Source organism: Lynx canadensis, chromosome B4 (genome assembly GCF_007474595.2).
Source record: "Lynx canadensis isolate LIC74 chromosome B4, mLynCan4.pri.v2, whole genome shotgun sequence".
NCBI classification, from domain to species: domain Eukaryota; kingdom Metazoa; phylum Chordata; class Mammalia; order Carnivora; family Felidae; genus Lynx; species Lynx canadensis.
This window is the reverse complement of record NC_044309.1, coordinates 5,259,320-5,283,802: the sequence shown is the minus strand read 5'-3', so window position 1 is coordinate 5,283,802 and position 24,483 is coordinate 5,259,320. Positions and strand designations below refer to the sequence as shown.

Sequence of the window (24,483 nt, the reverse complement as noted above, 5' to 3'; positions counted from 1 at the left end):
CTACGTGGGAAGAAATTTTGTAAGTGATAATATAGGGGAAAAGTATTGAAAGACATTTTGCTGAGCCACATAAAGTGGAATTCTCCTTGGGAATGCAAACTGGTACAGCCACTCTAGAGAACAGTATGGAGGTTCCTCAAAAAAATAAAAATAGAACTACCTTACGACCCAGCAATTGCACTACTAGGCATTAATCCAAGGGATACAGGTGTGCTGTTTCAAAGGGGCACATGCACCCCAATGTTTATAGCAGCACTATCAATAGTAGCCAAAGCATGGAAAGAGCCCAAATGTCTATCGATGGATGAATGGATAAACAAGATGTGGTATATATATACAACGGAGTATTACTCGGCAATCACAAAGAATGATTCTTGCCGTTTGCAACTACGTGGATGGAACTAGAGGGTATTATGCTAAGTGAAATTAGTCAGAGAAAGACATATATATGACTTCACTCATATGAGGACTTTAAGACACAAAACAGATGAACACAAGGGAAGGGAAGCAAAAATAATATAAAAACAGGGAGGGGGACAAAACAGAAGAGACTCTTAAATATGGAGAACAAACAGAGGGTTACTGGAGGGGTTATGGGAGGGGGGATGGGCTAAATGGGGAGGGGGCATTAAGGAATCTGCTCCTGAAATAATCGTTGCACTATATGCTAACTAACTTGGGTGTAAATTTGAAAAATAAGTTAAACAAAGGTTAAAAAAAAATAAAGTGGAATTCTCCTTCCTTACTCCGGTGCAAAACTTGAGAATAGACAAAGTGTTTTTGATTCTTCTTTTTGTTAGATGTTATACTGCTGGGTTTTTAAAATTTTTATATATATGTATATTTTTTATGATACCTAGGGAGGCTAAAAATATCACAGATTTACTCTTGTTACCTTAAAAGGAAGGGATCTTTGAGGGTTACATCCCCCACACTCTCCTACCTCGCACTTTCTTCAGATGATATTTGGAACAGCCTTGGCAAGACATTCCAGGGAAAAGGATCCTAGCCAGGCTCTTTACTGGTTCTTGGCTACAGTTCAGAGAAGTTTCAGTGTTTCTAAATTCCAGGAAAGATGCTTTTATGAAAATGAAGTCTGTGGGAGAAAGAAGTTGTGGAACTCCCCTTGTCCCCACATGATAGATGTCCTCAGATGTTCAGGTTAAGTTGTGATGACTCTGGGAATTTCCATGGTCTTATCTAGAAAAGCATATTGTCATGCGATTAAACAGTTTTCAAGGACACAAAGTTGCTTCAAAGGTAATTTGTCTGCCTTAAAAAAAATTTAAGTGTTTAGAGATGTTCTTGGTTCATGATTGAGTCATTAGATTCCAAATGCATCTGAGGTCAGTCCTTGATTATTTGTGCTTATGAATAATTATGAGAGTTGCTAAGTTTATTTCTTTCTCTTCTTCTTTCTTTCTTTCTTTCTTTCTTTCTTTCTTTCTTTCTTTCTTTTTTCTGATAAAACATTGAAAGCTAAGTTTATTTCTCAACTGATCTTCTTGAGGCAAAATTATAGTGAAATGCACAGTTCTTAAGTGTACCATTTGATGAGTTTTCAAATATGTACCCCCCATGTAATCAACACTTCCATCACCTGCCTCTTTGAGCCAACCCCAGGCACCACAGGCAGCCATTCCTCTGATCTCTTTCCACACGCTAGTTCTGTTCTCGAACTTTGTACAAATGGAATCCAACAGTAGGTACTATTTTGTGTCTGTCTTCTTTTGTTCAACACGATATGTTTGAGATTATTGAAAGCCTCTATAAATATTTTGTAGAAGTCTTGTAAACATACATTTTCACTCCTCTCAGATAAATAACGTAGGAGTGGAATAGGCTGGGTCATAGGGTAGGTAACTTCACTAAAAACAACAACAATAACAACAACAACAAAAACCCATCAGCTTCCCAAGGAATGGTATCGTTTTACACTCCCTTCAGTAATGTAAGAGGGTTCCAGTAGCTCTACCTCCTCTCCAACTTCTGCTGTCATCAGTCTTATCTATATCGCCCGTTCTAATGGAATACTTCGAGGTGGTTTTCAATTTGCATTTTCCTGATGCCTAATGATGTTGAGTATGCTGATGGACAGTCACCCGTCTTATTTGGAGAATGACTGTTCCAGTCTTTGCCCATATTTTATTGCGTTGTTTGCCTTTTAGTATTGATTCATCGTTCTTTATATAATGTGGACACAAGTGTTTTGTCCGATGTATGTGTTGCAAACATTTGCTCCCAGTCTAACACTTATTTTTAAATTTTCTTAATGTCTTGGGGATGAGAAGAAATTTTTAATTTATTTTTCTTTAATGGCTGGTGCGGGGTCCTCTCTAGGAAATCTTGGCCTATCCCTAACTTGCAAAGCTATTTGCCTTAATTTTCTCTTAGAAGCTTAAGAGTTTTGGGGGCACCTGCATGGCTCAGTCAGTTAAGCGACCGACTTTGGCTAGGTCATGATCTCGCAGCTCTTGGGTTTGAGCTCTGCGTCAGGCTCTGTGCTGATGGCTTGGAGCCTAGATCCTGTTTCCGATTCTGTGTCTCCCTCTCTGCCCTTCCCCTGCTCGTGCTCTGTCTCTCTCTGTTTCAAAAATAAACAAACACTAAAAATTTTTTTCTTAAAAAAGCTTACAAGTTTTGACTTTTATATGTACACCTATTATGGACAAATTGAGGGTATGGATCTCCTATGTTTAGATGCATAATAAAATTAATTTTTATATGTGGAGTAAGGTTCTTTTTCCCCCCATAAATTTATCCATTTGTTCCAGGACATTTGTTGAGAAAATTTTCATGCCCTCATTGAACTACCATGGTATATCCATAAAACAATCGACTGAATGTTCATGTGTGAGTCTATTGCTGGACTTTCTTTCTGTTCTATTACTCTACTTGTCTATCCTTTGTGTAAAAAATTTTTAATGTTTATTTAGTTGAGAGAGAGAGAGAGAGAGAGAGAGAGAGAGAGAACAAGCAGGGAGGGGCAGAGAGAGGGAGACACAGAATCCCAAGCAGGCTCCAGCCTCCGAGCTGTCAGCGCAGAGCCTGACTCCGGGCTCCAACTCACGAGCTGTGAGATCATAACCTGAGCTGAAGTCGGACGCTTAGCCCACTGAGCCACCCAGGCTCCCCAACTACTTGTCTATCCTTTTACCAATATGCACTGTCTTGGTTCCTGGAGCCCTATAGAAAATCTTGGTATCAGATGATGTGAATTCTCCAAGTTTGTACATTCTTTTAAAGATTGTCTTAGAAATTCTAGGTCTGTTGTGTTTCCAAAGAGGTTTTAGAATCAACTTGCCCAATTTCTACCAAAAAGCATGTTGGATTTTTTTTCAATCGTAACTGCATTGAATGGGTTGCAAAATTTAAGGTAAAATGACGTCGTTCTTTAAAAAATAAATCTTCCAATCAACAAACATTGTACATTTCTCCATTTACATAGTTCTTTAATTTATATTGGTGATGTTTCAGAGTTTCCAGGCCAAAAGCCTTGCAAGTTGTTGGTAAATTTATTCATGAGTATTTTACGAGTTTTGATACTATCATAAATGAAATTGTTTTTAAATTTTTTAATTTTGTAATTGGTTGCTTCCGGCATACAGAACTAACCACAAGTGATTTTTGTATATTGAGACTGCTAAATTTACTAAGTTCTAGTAGTTATTTTGCAGATTTCCTAGTACTTTTATGTAAGCAATCAAGTAATCTGTGAATGCCGTTCTTATTTTGAAATCTACCTTCTGATGTTAATGTAGCCACCCCAGCTTTCTTATGCATACTCTGCATAATATCTTTTTATATTTTGTAATTTCAGCCTATCATTGTCTTTTTATTTAAAGTATGTTCTCTTGTAGACGGCACAGAGTTGGGGTCCTGCTGTTTTATCCAGTCTCAAAGTTTCCATCTTTTAATTTTATGTGTTTGGTGTATGGTTCATATAATTACTCATGTGGTTGACTTTAAGTCTGCCCTCTTGTCTGTTTCCCAGGTGTTTCATTTGGTTTTGTATTCCTCTGTTCTCCCTTTTCTCTCTTAATTTTGGCTAACAAAATAAGTATTTTAATACTCTATGTCTTTTATTGCCATTTTTAGCTATGCTCTTTGTATTATTATTTGGCAGTTTCTCTAAGCTTTCTAGCATGCATCCTTAACTTATCACGATCCCCTTAGACTTAATATTGTATCATTCCATGTTATAAGAACTTTATGATAGAAACATTCCACTTTTCTATCCCAACCTTTATACTGTAGTTGTTATATATTTTACATTTATATCTATAATAAAACTCACCATACATGATTTTTTATTTTAAACAGTTTTCTTTCAAAGAAATTAAAAGCTGATCCTTCCACTTATGTAAATATTTACCAGCACTCTTCATTATTTCCTGTAGATCTGTATTTCTGTTATAGCCTGAAGAACTTCCTTCAGCATTATCTTTCATAACGCAGGTGTGCTGGTAACAAATTCTCTAGGCTTTCTTTTATCTGAAAATATATTAATTTCATCCTCATTTTTGAAAGATATGTTTTCTAGATAGAATTCCAGACTTACAGGCTTTTTTTCTTTTTACAACCTTAAACCTATTCTACCCTTATTTTCTGACTTGCATTGTTTCTGCTGAAAAGTCCATCGTTACTCACTATTGTTCCCTGTATGTCACATGTCCTTTTCTCTATTTTTCAGATTTTCTCATTATTTTTGGTTTTTAGCAGTGTCACTATGATGTACCTAGGTGTGGTTTTCTTTATATTTATGCTGCTTGGAGTTAACTGCTTACATTTCTAACTGCATCTTAGAAATGTAAGTCAATGTTTGTCATCAAATTTCAGACCTTTTTTGGCCATTATTTCCTCAAATGCTTTTTCAGCTCCATTCTTGTTCTCCTATTGCTTTTGGGACTTCAGTTAAATATGATAGACTGGGGTGCCTGGGTGGCTCAGTCAGTTAAGTGTCCCACTCTTAATTTCAGGTCAGGTCATGATCTCACGGTTTGTGAGCTCAAGCCATGCATCAGACCCTGTGCTGACAGTGCAGAGTCTGCTTGGGATTCTCTGTCTTTCCCTCTCTCTCTCTGCCCCTCTCCTGCTTCTCTCTTTTTCTCAAGATAAAAAAATAAGCATTAAAAATATGATAAGCTATCTGATATTATCCCATAGATCACTGAAGGTCTATTCAAATTTTTGTTTGAAATTTTTCTCTGTGCTCATCAGTTTGGATAATTTCTATTTGATTTGTCTTCAAGTGTGGCTGAGCTCATTTCAGATATTGTAATTTTTAGTTGTAGAATTTTTATTTGGTTCTTTTTTTTTATAGTTTTGTTTTACCTTCTGAGATATCCTATTGATTCACTCATTATTATCATGTTTCCTTAGAATTAGTAGCTGACAATTTTTTTCTTAAAGGGCCAGAGAGTGAATATTTTCAGCTAGTAGGCCATGTAGTCTCTGTTGCAACGACTCAACTCTGCCATTATAGCACAAAAGCAGCCACAGACAAAATGTAAATGAATGAGTGTGGCTTTGTTCCTCTAAAACTTTCCTTATAAAATAAATGACAGTCAATTGTCTGCTAATTCCCAAATCTGGGTCATTTTAGACTCTGTTTCAATTAACTCCTTTAAAAAAAATTTTTTTTAAGTTTATTTATTTGGGAGAGAGCGGGGAAGAGAGTGGGGGAGGGGTAGAGAGAGAGGGAGAAAGAGGATCCCAAGCAGGCTCCACACTGTAGAGTCTGACGTGGGGCTTGATCTCATGAACCGTGAGATTATGACCTAAGCCGAAATCAAGAGTTGGATGCTTAACAGACTGAGCCACCCAGATGCTCCATCAATTGACTCCTTTTTTTTTCAAATGGGTCACTTGTTCCTATTTCTTCACCTGTGCAGATACATTTTGAGTTAATTTCTGGGAAGGACATAAAGTCTGTGTCTAGTTCCATTTCTTTGCTTATGGATGTCCTGTTGTCCCACCACCATTTATTGACAAGACTGTTCTGGTTCCATGGTATTGCTTTGGCTCTTCTGTCAAAGATCGGGTGACTATATTCATGTGGGTCTATTTCTGGACTCTCTATTCTGTTACATCGGTCTATTTATCTATTCTTTCACCAACACCACCTTGTTCTGATTACTGTAGCTTGACAGTAAATCTTGAAGTCAGGTAGTTTCAGTCGTCCATTTTTGTTCTTCTCCTTCAATATTGTGGCGGCCAGTCTGGGTTGTTTTGTCACTCCATATAAACCTTAGAATCAGCATTGACGTCCACAAAATAAGTTGCTGGGGGGCGTGGTTTGGGGATTGCCTTAGATAAATAAAAGCAATGAAGCTATCTAGCTAGTAAGCTGGTGGAGCTGGGATCTAGAAGCCCACTTTTCCCCCTGTTCCACCATGCTACCCTTCTTGCCCTATTATCGATTATGATTACCAGTATGTATCGAGTGCATATGTTATGTGTTCCTTGTCAGTTGCTCGCCCTCCGAGCCATTCAAATTGCTTCAATTTAGTCCCTTTTTGGTCAGAAGTGGGGCACGCTGTCCGCACTCTCCCACTTTCTGTTATTCAGGAGATCAGGATCATCCTGGGTTTTGGATGATGAGGGTGGCCTTCAACAAGGTAAGATGCTGGGCAAAGAGTAAGAGCACAGAGAAGCTTCACTCCAACTGAGCGATTACTAAGCAGTCAGTAGAGTGTCCTTGCCAGTGCGGCAACCAGACTGGATTTGGTGCCTGTACTGGTGGACGGAGAGGCTGTCCTTTCTCACCTTCTGTTTGCTGTAAGTCTTCCTATCCACTTTCTTTATCCAGCCTGTGGCTTTTTTCCTAAAATCGAACCTCTTGAAGCAGAACTTGTTGTAAGATATGCAATAGAATCCTTTACCTGATTTGAGCAGCGCTTTTTTTTTCCTCCCTTAATACTTGGGCATTTGGCCACTATTTCAAGTGTCCTTGGTGGGAAGCCAGTGCCGATTATTGAGGGAGCTGAGAAAGGGTCAGGTCTTTGTGGTGTGAGAAGGAATCTGGTAAACTCATAGATGGGCAGATGGATAAAAAAATATATATCTCCTACTTGCCAGACTTTGAGTAAAGCACTTTACACATATCTATTAAAAGAAAGAAAAAAGAAAAGAAAAGAAAAGAAAGAAAAGAAAAGAAAAGAAAAGGAAAGGAAAAGAAAAGAAACGGAAAAGAAAAAATGGCAAGGAGTCATTATTTATAGAAAGTCCGACAATCCTTATTTCCTGAAAAGTATTTCTCACAGATACATGTTGTGCCTCAATTAAATTTACATGGCTTCCCTTCCTTCCTTTCCTCTTACAATCTGTACTCTCCTCTCTTTCTATATTTGCCCAGCACGAGGCATATTCAGAATAAAAGCTCATTCATTTCTATTCATTTAGTTCGAAACATATTGTAATTTGGAGAGGAAGTTGGTTGAAGTTACATTTTGAGCCGTTTCGGATACAAAAGTTTCTACCGGACGATGGCAACGGTCTCAGTTTGTTTCTAGGAAAATGTGGGGTACCCATAAATCCTTTATTAAATAAAGTGCAGGGATGTGTGATGAAATCATGGCAAGGCTAAGTGTGTGAGCACGTGACCGGAAGGTCCTGACCTCCCAACATGCTTCCTTTTCTTTGCAGAACTGTGTGATGAAAACCCGCCAGATATCCAACACGCCACATTCAAAGCCCTCACATACAAGACGGGCACCATGTTAAATTGTGAATGTAAGAAGGGCTTCCGCAGAATAAGCAACGGGTCAGCCTTCATGCTGTGTGCAGGAAACTCGAGCCACTCCTCCTGGGAAAACAAATGCCGGTGCATAAGTACCTGTAAGTGTGCCCTTTTGTGACACCACAGGAAACAGAAGGACTACAGCTCAGAGGGGGCCAGAGCTCCAGCTTTTTGTTCACTCAGCCCTACAGATGAAAAGTGGGCAGCCCAGGCTATCCAGCAACTCATTTCAGTGGTTCCTGGAAATAGTTCACTGAACAAATATTTAAGGAGTGCCTCCCAGTTCCAAGGACTGATCTAGGCACTCGGGATCCCCAACACTCAGAGAACTTACATTTTGCGGGGAGAGACGGAACAGATGTTATACTAATAATTACTGAACAATTTGAAAATAAATCTAGTTTGCAACACTGTAAATGCACTTAATGCCACTGAGCTGTACGTTAAAAATGATGAATATGGTAAGTTTTACGTTATGTATAACTTATCACAATTTTTTAAAAAGTTTTTTAAAGCTTATTTATTTATGTTGAGAAACCAAGCGTGAAAGTGGGGGAGGGGCAGAGAGAAAGAGAGAGAGAGAACTCCGGGCAGGCTCCACACTGTCAGCCCAGAGCCTGATGTGGGGCTCGAACTCATGGACCGTGAGATCATGACCTGAGCTGAAGTCAGATACTTAACTGACTGAGCCCAGGCGCTCCTTGTCACAATTTTTTTAAAGCTAAAAATGAAAAAAGAAGAGTCAGAATGAGCCTATGCAAAGAATAAGAAAATAATAACAATTTCAGTGGGCTGAATCTACCCGCCAGGCTGCATTTACTGTTTTGCATTTTGCCCCCGAAGCTCATGCCTGGTGCCGCTCACACCCTGCTGTTGACACACGCCTATCCCGGCTCTACCTGCAGCGACATGGCCACGTGAGCACCTAACTAGTCCCCGAGATGCCTCTGCCCCTCTCCTTCAGTGCCCTTCCCCGCAGCCCTAAGGAAGAGGCTCTGGGTAGAAAAGCAGAGGCAGTGGGCGAGGCCTTTCCTCCCCCGACGAGAGTAAAAAGGGAAGAGAAGCCCATGTCACTGAATTTGAGCCTTATCTATTACCCACATATTCACTGTGGCCACCACGGGGTCTTCCGGGCATGTCTTCCGAGGTCAAATATACGGTCAGGCAGAAAGCATCACCGGTCCCGGGCCTTCCCAGCCCAGCGTCAGGGCATTCCAAAACATGAAGAGTATTCCCCCAAAGACCCTACTACCCCCAAAGGTTGCTGCCTCTTCTTCAGTCTCACAAGCCCCTTGCTGGGCTGGGGGAGCAGGATTAACAACCCGCAGGCGGGCCAGGCTGGTGTGTGAGCAAGGCCCCAAATCTGCACTAGGAAAGCAGAGAGGAGGAGGAAGTTGCTCTCCTCGAATGTCTTTATCTCTGGACTTCAAAACCTGGCTTGAGAGCCTCGTGGCCCTCAATGCCCACAGTGACTGGAACCAGCTGTGCACTAAGGGTCCCAAACCTCATCGTTGCTGTTGAGGGTGAACAGAGAAGGCAGGGCCACTCGCTGGGAGATGGTGGCTGGTCACCTCCCCAGAGTGGAGTTTGGAGGGAATGACCCCCAAGGGGCTTTCTAAGCCTGAGTTGGTCTAATACCATAGTTTTGCTACTGAACATTTGTTCTCAGTTGAATCCTGAAAGCTCTCACGAGACCAATTTCTCTACGAGGTCTTTTATGCACTCTGTGATAACAGAACATGGTGAAAACTGGTGGGTCTGTTTGTCCTTTAAAATTTTTTTTTAAGTTTATTTATTTTGAGAGAGAGAGAGAGAGAGAGAGAGAGAGAGAGAATCCCAAGCAGGCTCTACACCCAGAGCGGAGCACGACTTGGGGCTCGATCTTACAACCCTGGAATCATGACCTGAGCCAAAATCAAGAATCAGACACCCAGGCACCCCCTGTCCTTTTATTTCTTACCCCTGGAGATGGTGTCCGTGAGCCACAGTGCATTCTGTTTCAGCTATACCACGCGTGGACTGCACAGTCTGGAGAGCACTGTTCTGCTGTTCCCAGCACACCCTCCACAGACCTCCAGCTAGAACCCTGACCCCCCACCCCCTTCACAGCAGTGCCTATGCTCAACTCCTTTGCCAAAATCTTCACGATGGAGACAAGTGTGGTAGGAGGCTCCTCTCCTCCTTGCTTTAAGATTGTATCCCTTTAACTTTAAAAAAAAATTTTTTGGGGGGGGCGCCTGGGTGGCGCCGTCGGTTAAGCGTCCGACTTCAGCCAGGTCACGATCTCGCGGTCCGGGAGTTCGAGCCCCGCGTCGGGCTCTGGCTGATGGCTCAGAGCCTGGAGCCTGTTTCCGATTCTGTGTCTCCCTCTCTCTCTGCCTCTCCCCCGTTCATGCTCTGTCCTCTCTGTCCCAAAACTAAATAAACGTTGAAATAAAAATTAAAAAAAAATTTTTTTAATGTTTATTACTTTGAGAGAGAGACAGAGTACAAGTGGGGAGAGCAGAGATAGAGACACAGAATCCGAAGCAGGTCTCCAGGCTCCAAGCCATCAGCACAGAGCCCGATGTGGGTGCTCAAACTCATTGAACCGTGAGGTCACGACCTAAGCCGAAGGTGGAGGGTTTAACCTACTGAGCCACCCAGGAGCCCGTGCCACCTACCCCCCCGCTTTTTTTTTTTTTTAAAGTTTTTCATCCCTTAACTTTTAAATGAGCTGCGTTAGGGAGACAAGGGAGTCAGCCCACAGGCTGGCAGATGGGATGGCAGAATGGACTCCCCTTTGGGGAGACACACAACCCCAGAAAATCTACCAGTTCTTTCAGAAACATGTTGTAGGGCACTGCTGTCATGCACGGGAATACTGACAGGCCAATGCTGAAAGCTCCCAAGGCAGGGCAGGGTGTGGCTTCTCTTGTAACCCCCACACCCCAATACTGTCTGGGCATGTTGCAGGCAGTGGAAAGGCACTCTTCTTGAGTAAATGAACACACAATAATGTTTTCTATTTTAAGCATTTGTGAAGTGATTTGCTTCATTCTATCCATGTTCTCTAGCCCCAAGGGTCACAGATGGACAAATTATCCCTAAACCTGAAGAACAGAAGGGAAAAAAGCCCCATGGGAATGCAGAGCCAAATGCAGCCCACGGACCAAGTTAACCTTCCAGGTAAGAAGTGCATCTGAATGGCTGTCTGGCTGACTCCCAGAAGCCAACTGTTCTCTAGCGTGTGTTCCCCAAAGGAGGGAAGTCTGTCCCACTACCCTCTTCTTTAAGGATATCAGCTAAACAAGAACTGTTGTATCGTGTTTGCAGGTGGTAGTGCTGCTCAGCATTTCAAGCCAACTTGGACTCTGGGCTTCCTCCTGTTTGGAAGCTGGCTGATAGAGTTCAACTCAATTCAGTTCAATTCAATTCAATTCAATTCAACCCAATTCAGTTCAGTTCAACTCAATCAATTCAATTCAATTCAATTCAATTCAATTCAATTCAATTCAATTCAATTCAATTCAATTCAATTCAATTCAATTCAATTCAACTCAATTCAATTCAATTCAATTCAATTCAATTCAATTCAATTCAATTCAGTACATTCGATTCAATTCAACTGCATTCAATTCAACTCAATTCAACAAGCATGTGTTGGGACTAACTGTGGCCCAGCGCTGCCAACCGAAGATACCAATGTGAGTACACAAACCCTCTGTGCCCTCAAGGAAACACTCTGCATTTTCCCTTTAAGACAATGAACCACCACTGGTGAGTACTGAAGCTGCAGGCACCTCCTGCTAACGGGCTGGGTCTGAGTGGGCACCATGACTAACTACCCAGTTGCTCCTGCAACTCTAAAATGATCATGTTGCACTCCGGTTGTTAGATCAGGAAGAAATAGAGCCCGTTAGGAAAGCCTGACTTGTGGAGGACCCACTGACCTTACAAGATCCTATTGTCCGGTGCTAATTTTATAACTTTACAAAAAAGTTTATCATCTTGTATATAATTTCAATTTGAACCTCATAACCCACTGAGTCAGGAGCACGACTATTACTTTGATTGACTGAAGAAATTAAGATACAGAGAGGTAAAATACTCGGCTAAACCCAACATCACTTAGGAGTAAGACCTCAGGTCTCCTGAATTAGACTGGAGAAACTCTTTCAACTGACTTCCTTATTTTAAATTAATTTGAATTATTTGCAGCTTCTCTTAAAAAAAAAAAAGACAAATCCAGGGGCGTTGTTGGCAACGTGATGTTTTTATGTTGTGCGTCCAACATTGTACTGAATGGCATTTCAAAACACATTTAATTGTTTTTCTCTCTTTTTCCCCATCTTCCCCTGCACAGTTATTGAAAGGTCTCAGGAGGTCAATGTTTGTGTCCTTACTCAAGAGATAATCATGTCTTGAGTTCTGGCCAAGGGCCCTTTCAAAGATCATCTTAATGGGGATGTTTCCACTTGAAAGAAGTAAATGTAATTTAAAACAGGTTCGGACCATTATGGATTTATTGGCGGTAAAAGAAATTTTATTCTGAGACTAATCACAGGTGCGGTCATGATTTGCAAGGTACTACACTAGAGCAGACCATGCAGGACAGGACCACTCGGCTCCCCCTGGGACTTCCCTCTGGAGCAGAGGGGTTATATAGAAGATACTTTAAAAGAAATCAGACGGTGGAAGGCCTGTAAGGTCAAGGCATATGTATAGCTCCACATGTCTAGGGAGAGAGGGTACATGTGGCTCCATATATGCAGATTTTGAGTGGGGTTGGGAATCCTGAGAATAAATCAGAGCAGGACATGATCACCAGGGTTGTAGACCAGTCAGGCTTGGGTTTAGTTGGGCGAGTGGAAGGTTAGAGGGCATGAGGAATTATATCAGAGGCCTTGGCATGACTCACATAGGGCAAGCGTTAGGTATGGCTTGATCAGGTTCCATTTCTCTGAGATTCTCTCAGCCCTTCCTTCCTTCCTTCCGGCTTTGGCTTTATCTTCAGTCCTCCAGCCATGGCCCCAAGATGACCACAAGCCACAACCTGAGGATGTACCTCCTCACTTAGCAGTGGAGATCCAGAGTGGTCTGCATATTTCGTTGGCCCAAATGGGCTTGAGCCTCCCCTTGTCCCTCAGCCGAGACGGCCCTTCCCACTCCTGTCCACTTATGGAAACTCTCGCCATCACCAGAAGTAATTTCTCTTTCCTCTGTGTTCCCACAGCAAGTGTCTGCCTCAGCTATAATTACTCAGTACATTCTGCCCTCATTGCTTTCTTTTTTTTTTTTTTTTTTTTTTTAACGTTTATTATTTTTGGGACAGAGAGAGACAGAGCATGAACGGGGGAGGGGACAGAGAGAGAGGGAGACACAGAATCGGAAACAGGCTCCAGGCTCTGAGCCATCAGCCCAGAGCCTGACACGGGGCTCGAACTCACGGACCGCGAGATCGTGACCTGGCTGAAGTCGGACGCTTAACCGACTGCGCCACCCAGGCGCCCCTGCCCTCATTGCTTTCTCACTCAACCGATCGTCCGCTCTTGCAGGAGTCACTGGGTCTGTGTGCCTTCCTGCAATGAGCCTGGCAAAGTTCCTGACACGGAGACATTCTCAATATGTATTGGTTGAATAAAAGAATGAATGAATGAACGCACGAATGAGCAAAATAATGAGAACCAAGGTCCAGTCTCTAGGAAGGGGCAACTGGGATTCACTCACCATGCCGTCGCCAACTTGCCTTGAGAATTTCCTTTTTCCTCTTCCAGGTCACTGCAGGGAGCCTCCGCCCTGGGAACATGAAGATTCGAGGAGAATTTACCATTTTGTGGTGGGGGCAGGACAGTTCACTACCAGTGCATGCAGGGATTCAGGGCCCTGAAGAGGGGTCCTGCCAAGAGTGTCTGCAAAACGACCTGTGGGAATGGCAACGTGGACACAGCCCCGACTCCAGTGCATAAGCGAAAGGACGTGATGGCTGGTTCCAGGTACAGTGGCCCCTTCGTGGGTCCACCACCCTGCTTTCCCATCGGGCTGGCCAGGATGGGATTCCTGACCTACCAGCTGTCTAATCTTGGGCACAGCACTTCACCTCCCTGAGCCTCTGTTTCTGCTCATTCTAGAAAATAGACTAGATAAGTAAGGTCTCTGTCACCTAAGGTCTCCTGTACCCTGAGCAAGGATAAATGGCAGAAATGGAAGAGGAGGGAAGACCTTGCCAGTGTCCCAGAGCACCCCAGATGCCACCGCACTGGTGATAATGCAGCCCCTTCCTAGCTGACCCTGAACTTCAACTTCTAAGCTGCCAACGCTTCCTCCCGTTCAAAGGGCAGGTCCAGCCTGCCACCCACGAGTGTGTTCATTGTAAACTCGTTATTTGCACAGCACTCGCTGTTAGCAGGCCCCTCTCCTTCTGTAATCCCCACCTGTGCTTTGATAAAAGTGCAGGGAAGGGGCCTATTCAAGCACGCACATGTACACGCACACACATGCACATGCACACTCATTCACACAGGTGTACCACCCACCTAGGTTGAGGTCTGCTAGTTTCATTCCGAAAGCGTATTACTATTTTTACATGTAACCAACCGTACATGGTTACTTACGTGTAACCAACTGTAAGTGTCACAGGATTCTTAGCTCACCACCTGTCGGTTGGTAACCCTCCCCAGGAGTTTCCCTGGGTGAAATCTGAAACTGCCCCCATAAATGGAGCACAGGAGGGAGAGACCAAAGGAAGAGGCAGGCAAAGGCCACTGTTGGGAGGGTGGCAGTTGTCACAAGCAAAGGGAACCTACACAGGAGGCTTGTCCTGGGCAGGAGCGAGATGAAGGGATCTCCACACTCACTCACCAGATGTTAAAAGTTTTTGAACAGGCCTTCACTGGGTTCAGTCGCGTATACTGTGCAAGTGGTCTCAACCACATCACCATCTCAAGGCTTGCCCTTGGAGTAGCCTCTGGGAGCAGGAAAGGCAAGCGGAACCCACATCCCACTCACAGTGGAGGGGGTGAGGAGCCTCTGGGTGCCCAGGTCCAGCCCACGGGTCAGTTGGCGGTCATATCTCTTTGATGACATCCCGAACACCACCACTTGCCATACCCTGTGTCTTCCTCTTGGAACTCTTTGGGGATGCTGTGCTTTCTTCCCGCAGTGTGAGCCACTGGCCAGGGGTGTCTGTCACTTCCCGTGTAAAAGGACGACAAGGCAGGGCAGCGTCCTGGATAACTGGAACCACCCACAGGGAATGAGGACCCTGTTACAGAGAAAAGTTGTCCTTTTGTGCATTTCTATTTCATTTGGTGTTTCAGGGGTACTTGTAGTATGATGACTGGTTTCCAAGCCACAGATGGAAACCAGGGCTCAGTACGAAGTGTGAGAACAAGGAACTGCTCAGGGCTGCACGGAAGCCAGGATCAGGGCCAAATTCCCTGTTACCCAGCTTTGCCGGGACTGCTTACCCCCTTGCCTGTAACCCTGACAGAGAGCCACGCGGCACTGTGGCCCCAGACAACCTGCCGAGAATGGCACTATGATCTGATCTGGGGATCAGCTGATAGGGGCGGGGCAGGGTGTACGTGAGACCCCCCCCCCCCCCACCCCGCTCTCCACCTCCATCACCTCCTCTCTCCTCCAGATGACGAAGAGCCTCAAGCCAGCACTGATGCTGCTCCTGGGAGTGACACTTCCTGTCCCTCAATAACGGCAAGTACTACAGGTACGTCTAGAATTTCTGGGAGGGTAAAAGCTGGGCCCTGAAATTGTCATGCCAGAGACGGGGGGAGGCGGTTTTCCAGAGCAACCCCTCCAGTCCACGGCTCAGGGATCCACACCCGCATCCCGCCCCTCAAACGTGTCCAAAGCAAGTGTCAGGATGAGGACAGAACAGGCTGAGGGTGGTATCTCGGGGCAGAAGGGTGAAACCCTTGTCTTTCACACCCCTTCCACCAGCCTCTGGGGTTCCCGCTCACTGAGAAAATCCTGACACTCCCCAGCTTGTGCCGTCTGATCATCAGCACAAACTGAACACTTCCTCCTCTCCCTTCTGCACAGATTTCCAGAGACATACGGAAGTGGCTATGACCACGGAGTCATTCGTATTCACAACCGAGTATCAGATAGCAGGTGGGTAGGGGGTCCCTTCTGCTGTTGACAAAACATACCCCAAACAGAGACTGTGGGATATGTCGCTTGGTTGGTCTGGTGGGTTTGGTTGGTTAGTTTAAAATGACCCCCTCCTTACACTGTATAGTAGTTATACGGGTAGAAGACTAATCCAGATATTAACAACATAAACTCGCGGTAATCAGTTAGAGTAAGCTGGGTGTGAAGTCCCAACCAGCCCCCAGAAGTTCCTCCTGAATAGATCCTAAATGATAAATATACTGTGGCCTGGGAGGGGGGGGGGGAAGGAGGGGGGGGAGGTGAGGGAGGTGAGGGGAAGAGATGCGGTATAAGCATGCAAAGAGACCAAAAAAAAACCCCAAACCTTCCATAAACAGTACAATTGTTTCCTGGTAGGAGAGAAAAACAGGCTTTGAAGGAGGAAAAAAAACACCCAAGCTCATAGAAACAGAGAGCTGAGTTGGTGGTTGCAGGGACTGGGGCGAGGGTAGGGGTGAGGGAAACGGGGAGATGTTGGTCAAGGAGCACAATTTTCCATTAGAAGATGAGTAAGTTCTGGGGATCTAACATACAGCATGGTGATTATGGTTAACAATACTGTGTCATATACTTGAATTTGCTAAAAGAGTAAATCTTAAGTGTTCTCACCACAAAAAAGAAAACAGTAGTTATGAGGCATGGTGCAGGTGGTAGTTACTACTAAGGTGGTAATCATTTTGTAATATGGACTCACATCAGATCCATACTTTGTACACCTTAAATGTACACAGGTTACATGCCTGGTCTATACCAATAGAGCTTGGAGGAGAAAAGAAAACTAGACTGTGTCAGGCACATCTAAGATGATGGTTTGATGGGTAGGCAGATAGGTAGATAGATAGGTAGATAGATAGGTAGATAGATACGTAGGTAGATAGGTAGGTAGGTGGATAGGTAGGTGGATGGATAGATAACTAGATAGGTAGATAGAGTAGATAGATAGATAGATAGATAGATAGATAAGCAGGAAGGAAGGAAGGAAGGAAGGAAGGAAGGAAGGAAGGAAGGAAGGAAGGAAGGAAGGAAGGAAGGAAGGGAGGAAGGAAAGCAGCATTTGGGAATATGATACTTTCAAGAGATGCTTATGTGTTTATCATTTATCCTTGTATTTTGACGTTTCTTTCAACCATGGCAGCCCTCACTCGTGGCCTCCTTAACTGAGGCCTCTGAAGCTTTCTGAAGACAGTGCCTGTCCCTTCACTCCCCCCAGAAAGAACCAAGCCCCTGGAAGCAAGTCTCCACGCCCTTTCCCGGCTTCCCACTGCCCCCGTCCCGGTCCCTGAGCCTCCCAGGATCCCAGGTCCCCCGGGAGCTGCATTCTGACCGGGGAAGGCTCTCCTCGTCGGGGGAGGGGGGCGCCTCAGAATGCTCTGCGCCCTCGCCCAGCGCCTTTGCTGAACTGCTTCTCTGTTGACAGTGGCCGGCTGCGTCCTCCTGCTGATCAGTATCGTCCTTCTGAGCGGGCTCACCTGGCAGCGGAGATGGTGAGTCCCGCACTGTCACGAAGCCCCTGTCCCGGCTAGGGGGTGAAGCCGGTGCGGGCAGCGTGCGTGGGCAGAGATCCCCTCGCCCCCCAGCCCACCCCATTCTCCTACTGGCCAGCAGCAGCCGGGGGAGGGGGCAGCAGAGAGAGACCCGACCAGCACACATCCCCACAGAATCGATCTCCAAGAACGAAAGCGAGGACACGGGAAAGGAAAGGGCACTGGCACGGGCTGAGCGCCTACCGTGTGCCGGGCTTCCCGCTTCTCTAATGAATGTTCCCACGACCCACCCCTCAGAACCTTCCAAAGAGCTACAGGCCAACCCATCAGGGAACACGAGCAGGGTTGCGCGGCAAAGGCCAAAACCGCAACCTGAGCGTAGAGCCCCAGACACCTTCTGCCCCCATCACTGGGCTACAAGGAGACCCAGTGGGCACATCCACCTGAGCTCTCCTCTCTGCGCGCCCCCTCTGCCTGGGGCCAGATGCTCACACCACAGCCCCCCTCCACTGGGATGCCACCATGTGTGGCCTTAATTTTCAAACCGTGGCTGCAGGTTAGAACAACCAGGAGAGATGTTTTTTAGACACCAATGCTTGGTCTCCACCCGGAAGCTCTAAGAGGGGGCCAAGATATTAGTACTTTTCTTTTTTTTTTTTTTCCAGTTGAGATAAAACACATCATTGTAACCATTTTAAAGTGCACAATTCAGCGGTTTTTAGCAATGCTGTGTATATACCACTATCTCATTACACATTAGACATTTCCGTCACCCCAAAGAGAAACCCTGTACCGCACAATTCCCCATTTCCCCGGTGCCCTGGAAACCACAAACCTACTTTTCAGCTCTGTAGATTTGCCTGAGATACTGCTTCTGTTTTAAAGCTCCTCAGATCCAATGAATACATATGCATCCAGTTTTTTTTTACTGTTTATTTATTTATTTTGAGAGAGAGAGAGAGGGAGAGGGCACAAGCTGGGAAGGGGCAAAGGGAGAGAGAGAATCTCCAGCAGGCTCCACACTGTCAGTGCAAAGTCTGATGCAGGGCTCGATCCCACAACCTTGGGGTCATGACCTGAGCCGAAATCAAGATACGGACGCTTACCGAGCTGAGCCACCCCGGCACCCCTGATCCAGTTTTGACAACTCTGTGCTAGGCCAGTGGTTCTCAAACTTGAGTGCACTTGTTAATCAGAATCTCCTGAAGGGTGGGGCACCTGGGTGGCTCAGTCGGTTAGGGGTCCGACTTCAGATCAGGTCTCGATCTCACGGTTCGTGAGCCCCGTGTCGGTCTCTGTGCTGACAGCTCGGAGCCTGGAACCTGCTTCGGATCCTGTGTCCCCCTCTCTCTGCCCCTCCCCCACTCACGCTCTGTCTCTCAACAATAAGTAAACATAAAAAAAAAAACCATTAGAAAAAAAACAAGAATCTCCCGGACGGCTTATTAAAACATGGGCTAGCTGGGGCGCCTGGGTGGCGCAGTCGGTTAAGCGTCCGACTTCAGCTCAGGTCACGATCTCGCGGTCCGGGAGTTCGAGCCCCGAGTCAGGCTCTGGGCTGATGGCTCAGAGCCTGGAGCCTGTTTCTGATTCTGTGTCTCCCTCTCTCTCTGCCCCTCCCCCGTTCATGCTGTGTCTCTCTCTGTCCCAAAAATAAATAAACGTTGAAAAAAAACAATTAAAAAAAAAACAAAAAAAAAACATGGGCTAGCAGGCCCCGCCCCCCAGAGTTTCTGATTCAGCAGGTCTGAAGTGGGGCCTGAAAACTGACATTTCTAAAAAAATTCCCAGGCAAGACTGACGCTTCTTTTCCAGGCACCAAACCTGGAGAACCACTGCATAGACAGACACTATCAAGCATCAAGAGAGCGAATTCATTCCACACACAAACAAAAAGGCCCGTTTCTCCCTCGCTTTCGATAGTGGAGTGTTAGACCTACTATGTTACTCTCCTGACTATTTAGGGCATCCCTAAAGCACCACCCCCCAAGGGTGCACTCTAACCAACCTTGATATAAATTCCCCAGCAAGACCCTAAGACACAGATTCACCCCCCCAAAACCCAGAGCTCTTAGATCTCATAGAGTCCCAGGCAGAGAAAGGCCAGCAGATTTCGTTTGCTGTCATATTGGTCATCAGACCCACAATATACTCCCAATTGTCCTCGTGTGAATTAAAAAAGTGCAAATTACTGGGATGCAGAGGGCAAGCCCCCTCGGGTTATTATATTGGGAGTTGCTCATATACCTGGCTGTCGACCAGCTTCTCTATGATGTTAGCTGATTCCTAAGGCGTTCTTTTAGGATCGTGTGGCATGAAGCATGTCAAGTACCCAGTACACTGTAGGAACTCGACATGTGGTAGATCCTTGCCTTCCCTGGCTGATAAGACTTAAAACCCAGCAAGGAACTTTTCATTTAGGAGCTTAGGTATTAAAAGCCTTCAGACACAAAGTGATGACGCTATTTGGGAATGGTAAAGGTTTGGAATTTACGTTGTAAAATAACAAACAGCCTGAATCTATATGAATTTCCACAAGCTCTCCCAGAATTAGTCTTCCAGGAGACTCAAACTCATTCCTCAAACTGAGCCTTCTGCCAGAGAGCTAGTGCAAAAAAAAAAAAAAAAAAAAAAAAAAAAAAATCCCTCCTAGACTCTAATTTCATCTGATGGTGCCCTCTTGTGGCCACAAGAAATCCTACATTTGACTATTTTTACTTTTCTGGATTAATTACTAGGAGCCAGTGATAAGATCTGGCTTACACTGGCTCCTGACAGCCAGAAGCTACATTTTCAGGAATTCTGTGAACTGTCTTTAAACAGAGCCATTATAAAAAAGTAAGTACATAGACATAACTGAATAAGTTATATTAAAAACGAAGTTAATAAGTACTCTAAATTAACCACTTTCTAATTATTCTACGAGTTGGTTTGTTCTCAGAGTTATTTACACCTATCGTGTCTGTATCGAGGAATTATGCAACAAGATGGTGTGTTACCGCACCTCTCTTCCCAACCCCGTATTCAGTTATGTCACGTTGGTAGCTCGAAACAGGGCGTGGTGGGACTATTTACACCATGGAAATAGGCCAACTTTTCCAGAGAGCTGGCTGTTAATCATTCACCAGCACCCCATGCCCACATCCTTGCTCCATGGGAGCTGTGAGCGAGGTAGGAACTAGTCAGATGTTCCTGTGGACTAAGTAAGGGCTGGTGAAAGTCTAGGACTGTACCGTCCTATACAGTAGCCACCAGCCATACGTGGATATTTAAGTTTAGACTCAAATAGATTAAATATAATTAAAATTCAGTTCATCAGTTACACTAGCCACATGGCAAGTGTTTAATAGTGCTTACTGTGGCTACTCTATTGGATAATACAGATGCAAAACATAGAAACTAGGAGTTTTCAGTTCATGAGACTCACTTAGCACAGTTACTATTATTATCCCTTTTCTGCACCTATTGTCCTCCATATAGTTCAAAAAATAATTATAGAATATCTCATATATAGATGTTGGTGAAAGGGCATAAACTTGCAATTAGAAGATGAGTAAGTTCTGGGGATCAAGCGCACAGCATAGAGATTACAGTCAACAATATTATATACTTCAAAGCTGCTAAGAGACTAGATCTTAGATGTTCTCACTGCAGAAAAGGAATGATAATTATGTGACATGATGGAGGCGTCTGCTAACTATGGTGGTAATCATGTTGCAATATATAAATACGACATATTAAAATATACAAACATGTTGTACACTCTAAACTTACACAATGTTACATGTCAATCCTATCTCAATTAGAAAAAAAAAAAAAAAACTATTACAAGAATATCCGCCCTGTGCCAAGCACTTCCTCGGGGCCCAAAGGTGAATACAAGTGGCCCCCACTCTAAGGAGCTTACAGACTAGTAGAGGAGAAGAGGGGGGAAAATACAGATTTCAAATACAATTTCTTTTTTTTTTAATTTTTTAATGTTTATTTATTTTTGACAGAGAGAGACAGACAGACAGACAGAGAGAGAGTGTGAGTGCAGTAGGGGCAGAGAGAGAGAGGGAGACACAGAACCCGAAGCAGGCTCCAGGCTCTGAGCTGTCAGCACAGAGCCTGACTCGGGGCTTCGAACTCACAGACTGTGAGATCATGAACTGAGCCAAAGTCAGATGCTCAACAGACTGAGCCACCCAGGCGCCCCTCAAATACATTTTCTTAAAGCCCAAGAGTGGATGTTATAGGAACAAAGAGAAAGGACACTTAACCCTACATGGGGGTGCCAGCAAGGTTTTTAGAGTTGATGGTGCCTATGGCCAGATGAAGAAAGGCAGGAGATGGATACCAGGCAGGGGGAGCGTGGGGACAGGTAAGGCGAGGTGAAAGGGCATGACGACGTCCAGGAGAAGTCGAGCAGTTCTGAACACCAGGATGCGAGGCGTGTGGTGCTGTTACAGATGGACAGTGACCATGTTGTGGAAGATTGGGTCAGACTGAGGGGCTCGGACCCTATCCTGGGGCCAACAGAGAGCCACGGCAGCTTTACCTATGGGGAAAATGGTAGCACTGGCCCTTTGAACAGTCTGTCTACAAGATAGGCTAGATTTAAGGGACCAAGTAATCACGGTGGCAGCTTGATTATGTTATGATGGGATAAATCCACACGAGAGACAATGTGAACATGAGCTAGGTCAGTGGGCACCTGTTAAAAAGGAGGAAAAGAATCAAGAGATATATAAGGGGGTCAAATTATCAGGATTTTCCAGGTGGCTGGAAATGAGGGTTAAGGAAGACAGATGGCCCAGGGATGACCCCAGGTTTTTGAGTGTGACAATGGGACCCTTAGCCACTATACACCAGGACGAAATACAAAGAGCAGGACACCCCTTGGGGGTCAGCAGCAAAGCAGACCCCATCCTGGAGTCCATTCCCTGAGACCCACTCAGCCTCAGCACCTGTAACTGCCCAGCTGTGGCTGACAAGGGAATGGAAGGGTTCCCCTGGGCTGTTTCTCAGATCTGCTCACCGAACAATGATGGAACTACCATGCTGTAAGGACCATGGGGCAGCCGGTTTGGGCTTCCAGAGGCATGGAGAGGCCTTGAGGTCAGAGTTCAGGATCTGAAATGTGGGAAGGTAACAGGATCTGGGGGTGGAACTTTAAGTTAGCAGGTCAACGGGGGCTTATGTTGAATGCTCTACCCATGTCGGCTTAGGGTGGGGATCACATTTTTCTTGGTGCAGTATTATACCTATGACTGTGACATAGCTATATCGCCACAGGAGGAAGAGTAGAAGAACAATCTAGAAAACCAGGAGTGCTAAGAAGCTAAGAACACCTCACAGAAATCGCGGAGCACAAGCAGAATCAAAGAAGTTGAACACTCACCCAAGACGCATCTCCTGTGAGATCTCCTGGGCTTTGGAAAACTCGGAAGCCACATGCCAGAGCCCCAGGCGCCTGCAACCTCATTACAAAGCCAGCTCTCTAGTGCCAATGAGTGAACTCGACCTGCTTCTGGGCAGCAATTCTAAGGTCATTGGAGGAATAGGGAGGGACAACCAGAACTCTAGGTCTTATTTTCATGTCTACATGTTCATTGAAGCTTGAGCACCAGGGAACTCTCTCCATACCATATACAGGTTAAAGAAAAGTAGCTTCATGTTCATTTCATCCATACTTCCCAGTTTAGAAATCCCAAGGAAAACCCTAGCATAGAATATAAATACACACACACACACATGCACACACACGCGCGCACACACACACACACACACACACACTCCTTACCCCATGTAATTGGACTCTCCATTGATTGATGCAGATCCCTGTCCCAGCTTCTGGGTGATTAGCCCATTCTCCTGGCCACATTCCATAATGAACACCTTCCAAGAACTCTGAACCGGTAACTCTGAATCTTTTTGTCCTTAGCTCTGTTCTCTAAGCTAGCCTCCTTCCACTGAACCTTCTTCAATTCTGAATTTCTTTTTTTTTTTTTTTTAATTTTTTTTTTTTAATTTTTTTTTCAACGTTTATTTATTTTTGGGACAGAGAGAGACAGAGCATGAACGGGGGAGGGGCAGAGAGAGAGGGAGACACAGAATCGGAAACAGGCTCCAGGCTCTGAGCCGTCAGCACAGAGCCCGACGCGGGGCTCGAACTCACGGACCGCGAGATCGTGACCTGGCTGAAGTCGGACGCTTAACCGACTGCGCCACCCAGGCGCCCCTTCAATTCTGAATTTCTAAACAGAAGCCATGGCATAGTAATCTTTGGGTAACACCAACAGAGGGCAACCGAGCCCTTGGGATCACGGAGCTTCTGTATTTAAAAGGATTTTACTGGAGGTGTGCTGGAAAAGAAGGGTGATCTAAGTCCCAGGTGATGAACTGTATCCATGACAAAGCTCTACCTGAATATTACTAACACGCCCCTTTAAGATTTAGTTTCTGTGGGATTGTTATAAATGATTCTCTGAATTTGGTCTGCATGAATGTGATGTTTAGAGACAGATGCATAATGTGTGAATGTCTACATTTCCAAATCAGTGTCATAAAAACACTGACAAGGGCTTAAAACATCCAATGTTTATGGGCGGAAGGAAAGAAGAAGGAAGTGCAAAGCAGGGAGGGAGATCATGCTGACAGAGTGTAACGTGGGAAAGGTCACCCCAGTTGTCCTCAAACTGTTAGCAAATCAGTTAGCACATCAGAACCACCTGGAGGCCCTGTTGGACCACAGAAGGCCCATGTCGGGTTTCTGAGGAGCAGGTCTGGAGCGGGGCCCAAAGATGTCCTCTTCTGACAAGTTCCAGGTGCTGCTGCTGGTCTGGGGACCTCACTTTGAGAACCACCGGGTTATAAATCTCCATGCCCACCCACTCTCAAAAATCACATGATCAAGGAGATTAATGAAAGGTTCAAAAAGCACCCAGTTTTCATTTCCGAAAGGCCAAAAAGTGTTATTTAAAAATGTGGGCAGGCATCAGCAAATCCATAGCCAGATTACAGAACCATTTTCTGCCCTTTCTATGACTAACAAAAACGATCCAGATTTCAGTGTCCACATCCTCCCTTCCCCCAAGTACATGTTTTCTGAGTTGAGAGAAATCC

At 44.9% G+C, this 24,483-nt stretch overlaps 1 protein-coding gene across 1 annotated transcript in view; it reads left to right on the top strand.

The window, feature by feature from the left end:
• Positions 1 to 23,351, top strand: part of IL2RA (interleukin 2 receptor subunit alpha) — a 55,501-nt gene extending 32,150 nt beyond the window's left edge. The window contains 10 exon segments of the mRNA XM_030321113.1: positions 7,648 to 7,839; positions 10,798 to 10,850; positions 10,852 to 10,909; positions 13,498 to 13,562; positions 13,565 to 13,654; positions 13,656 to 13,716; positions 15,366 to 15,446; positions 15,782 to 15,853; positions 17,310 to 17,376; positions 22,654 to 23,351. Of these exon segments, the coding sequence (XP_030176973.1) occupies positions 7,648 to 7,839; positions 10,798 to 10,850; positions 10,852 to 10,909; positions 13,498 to 13,562; positions 13,565 to 13,654; positions 13,656 to 13,716; positions 15,366 to 15,446; positions 15,782 to 15,853; positions 17,310 to 17,376; positions 22,654 to 22,678 (764 nt within the window). The 3' untranslated portion in view covers positions 22,679 to 23,351.
• The last annotated feature ends 1,132 nt before the right edge of the window (positions 23,352 to 24,483 follow it).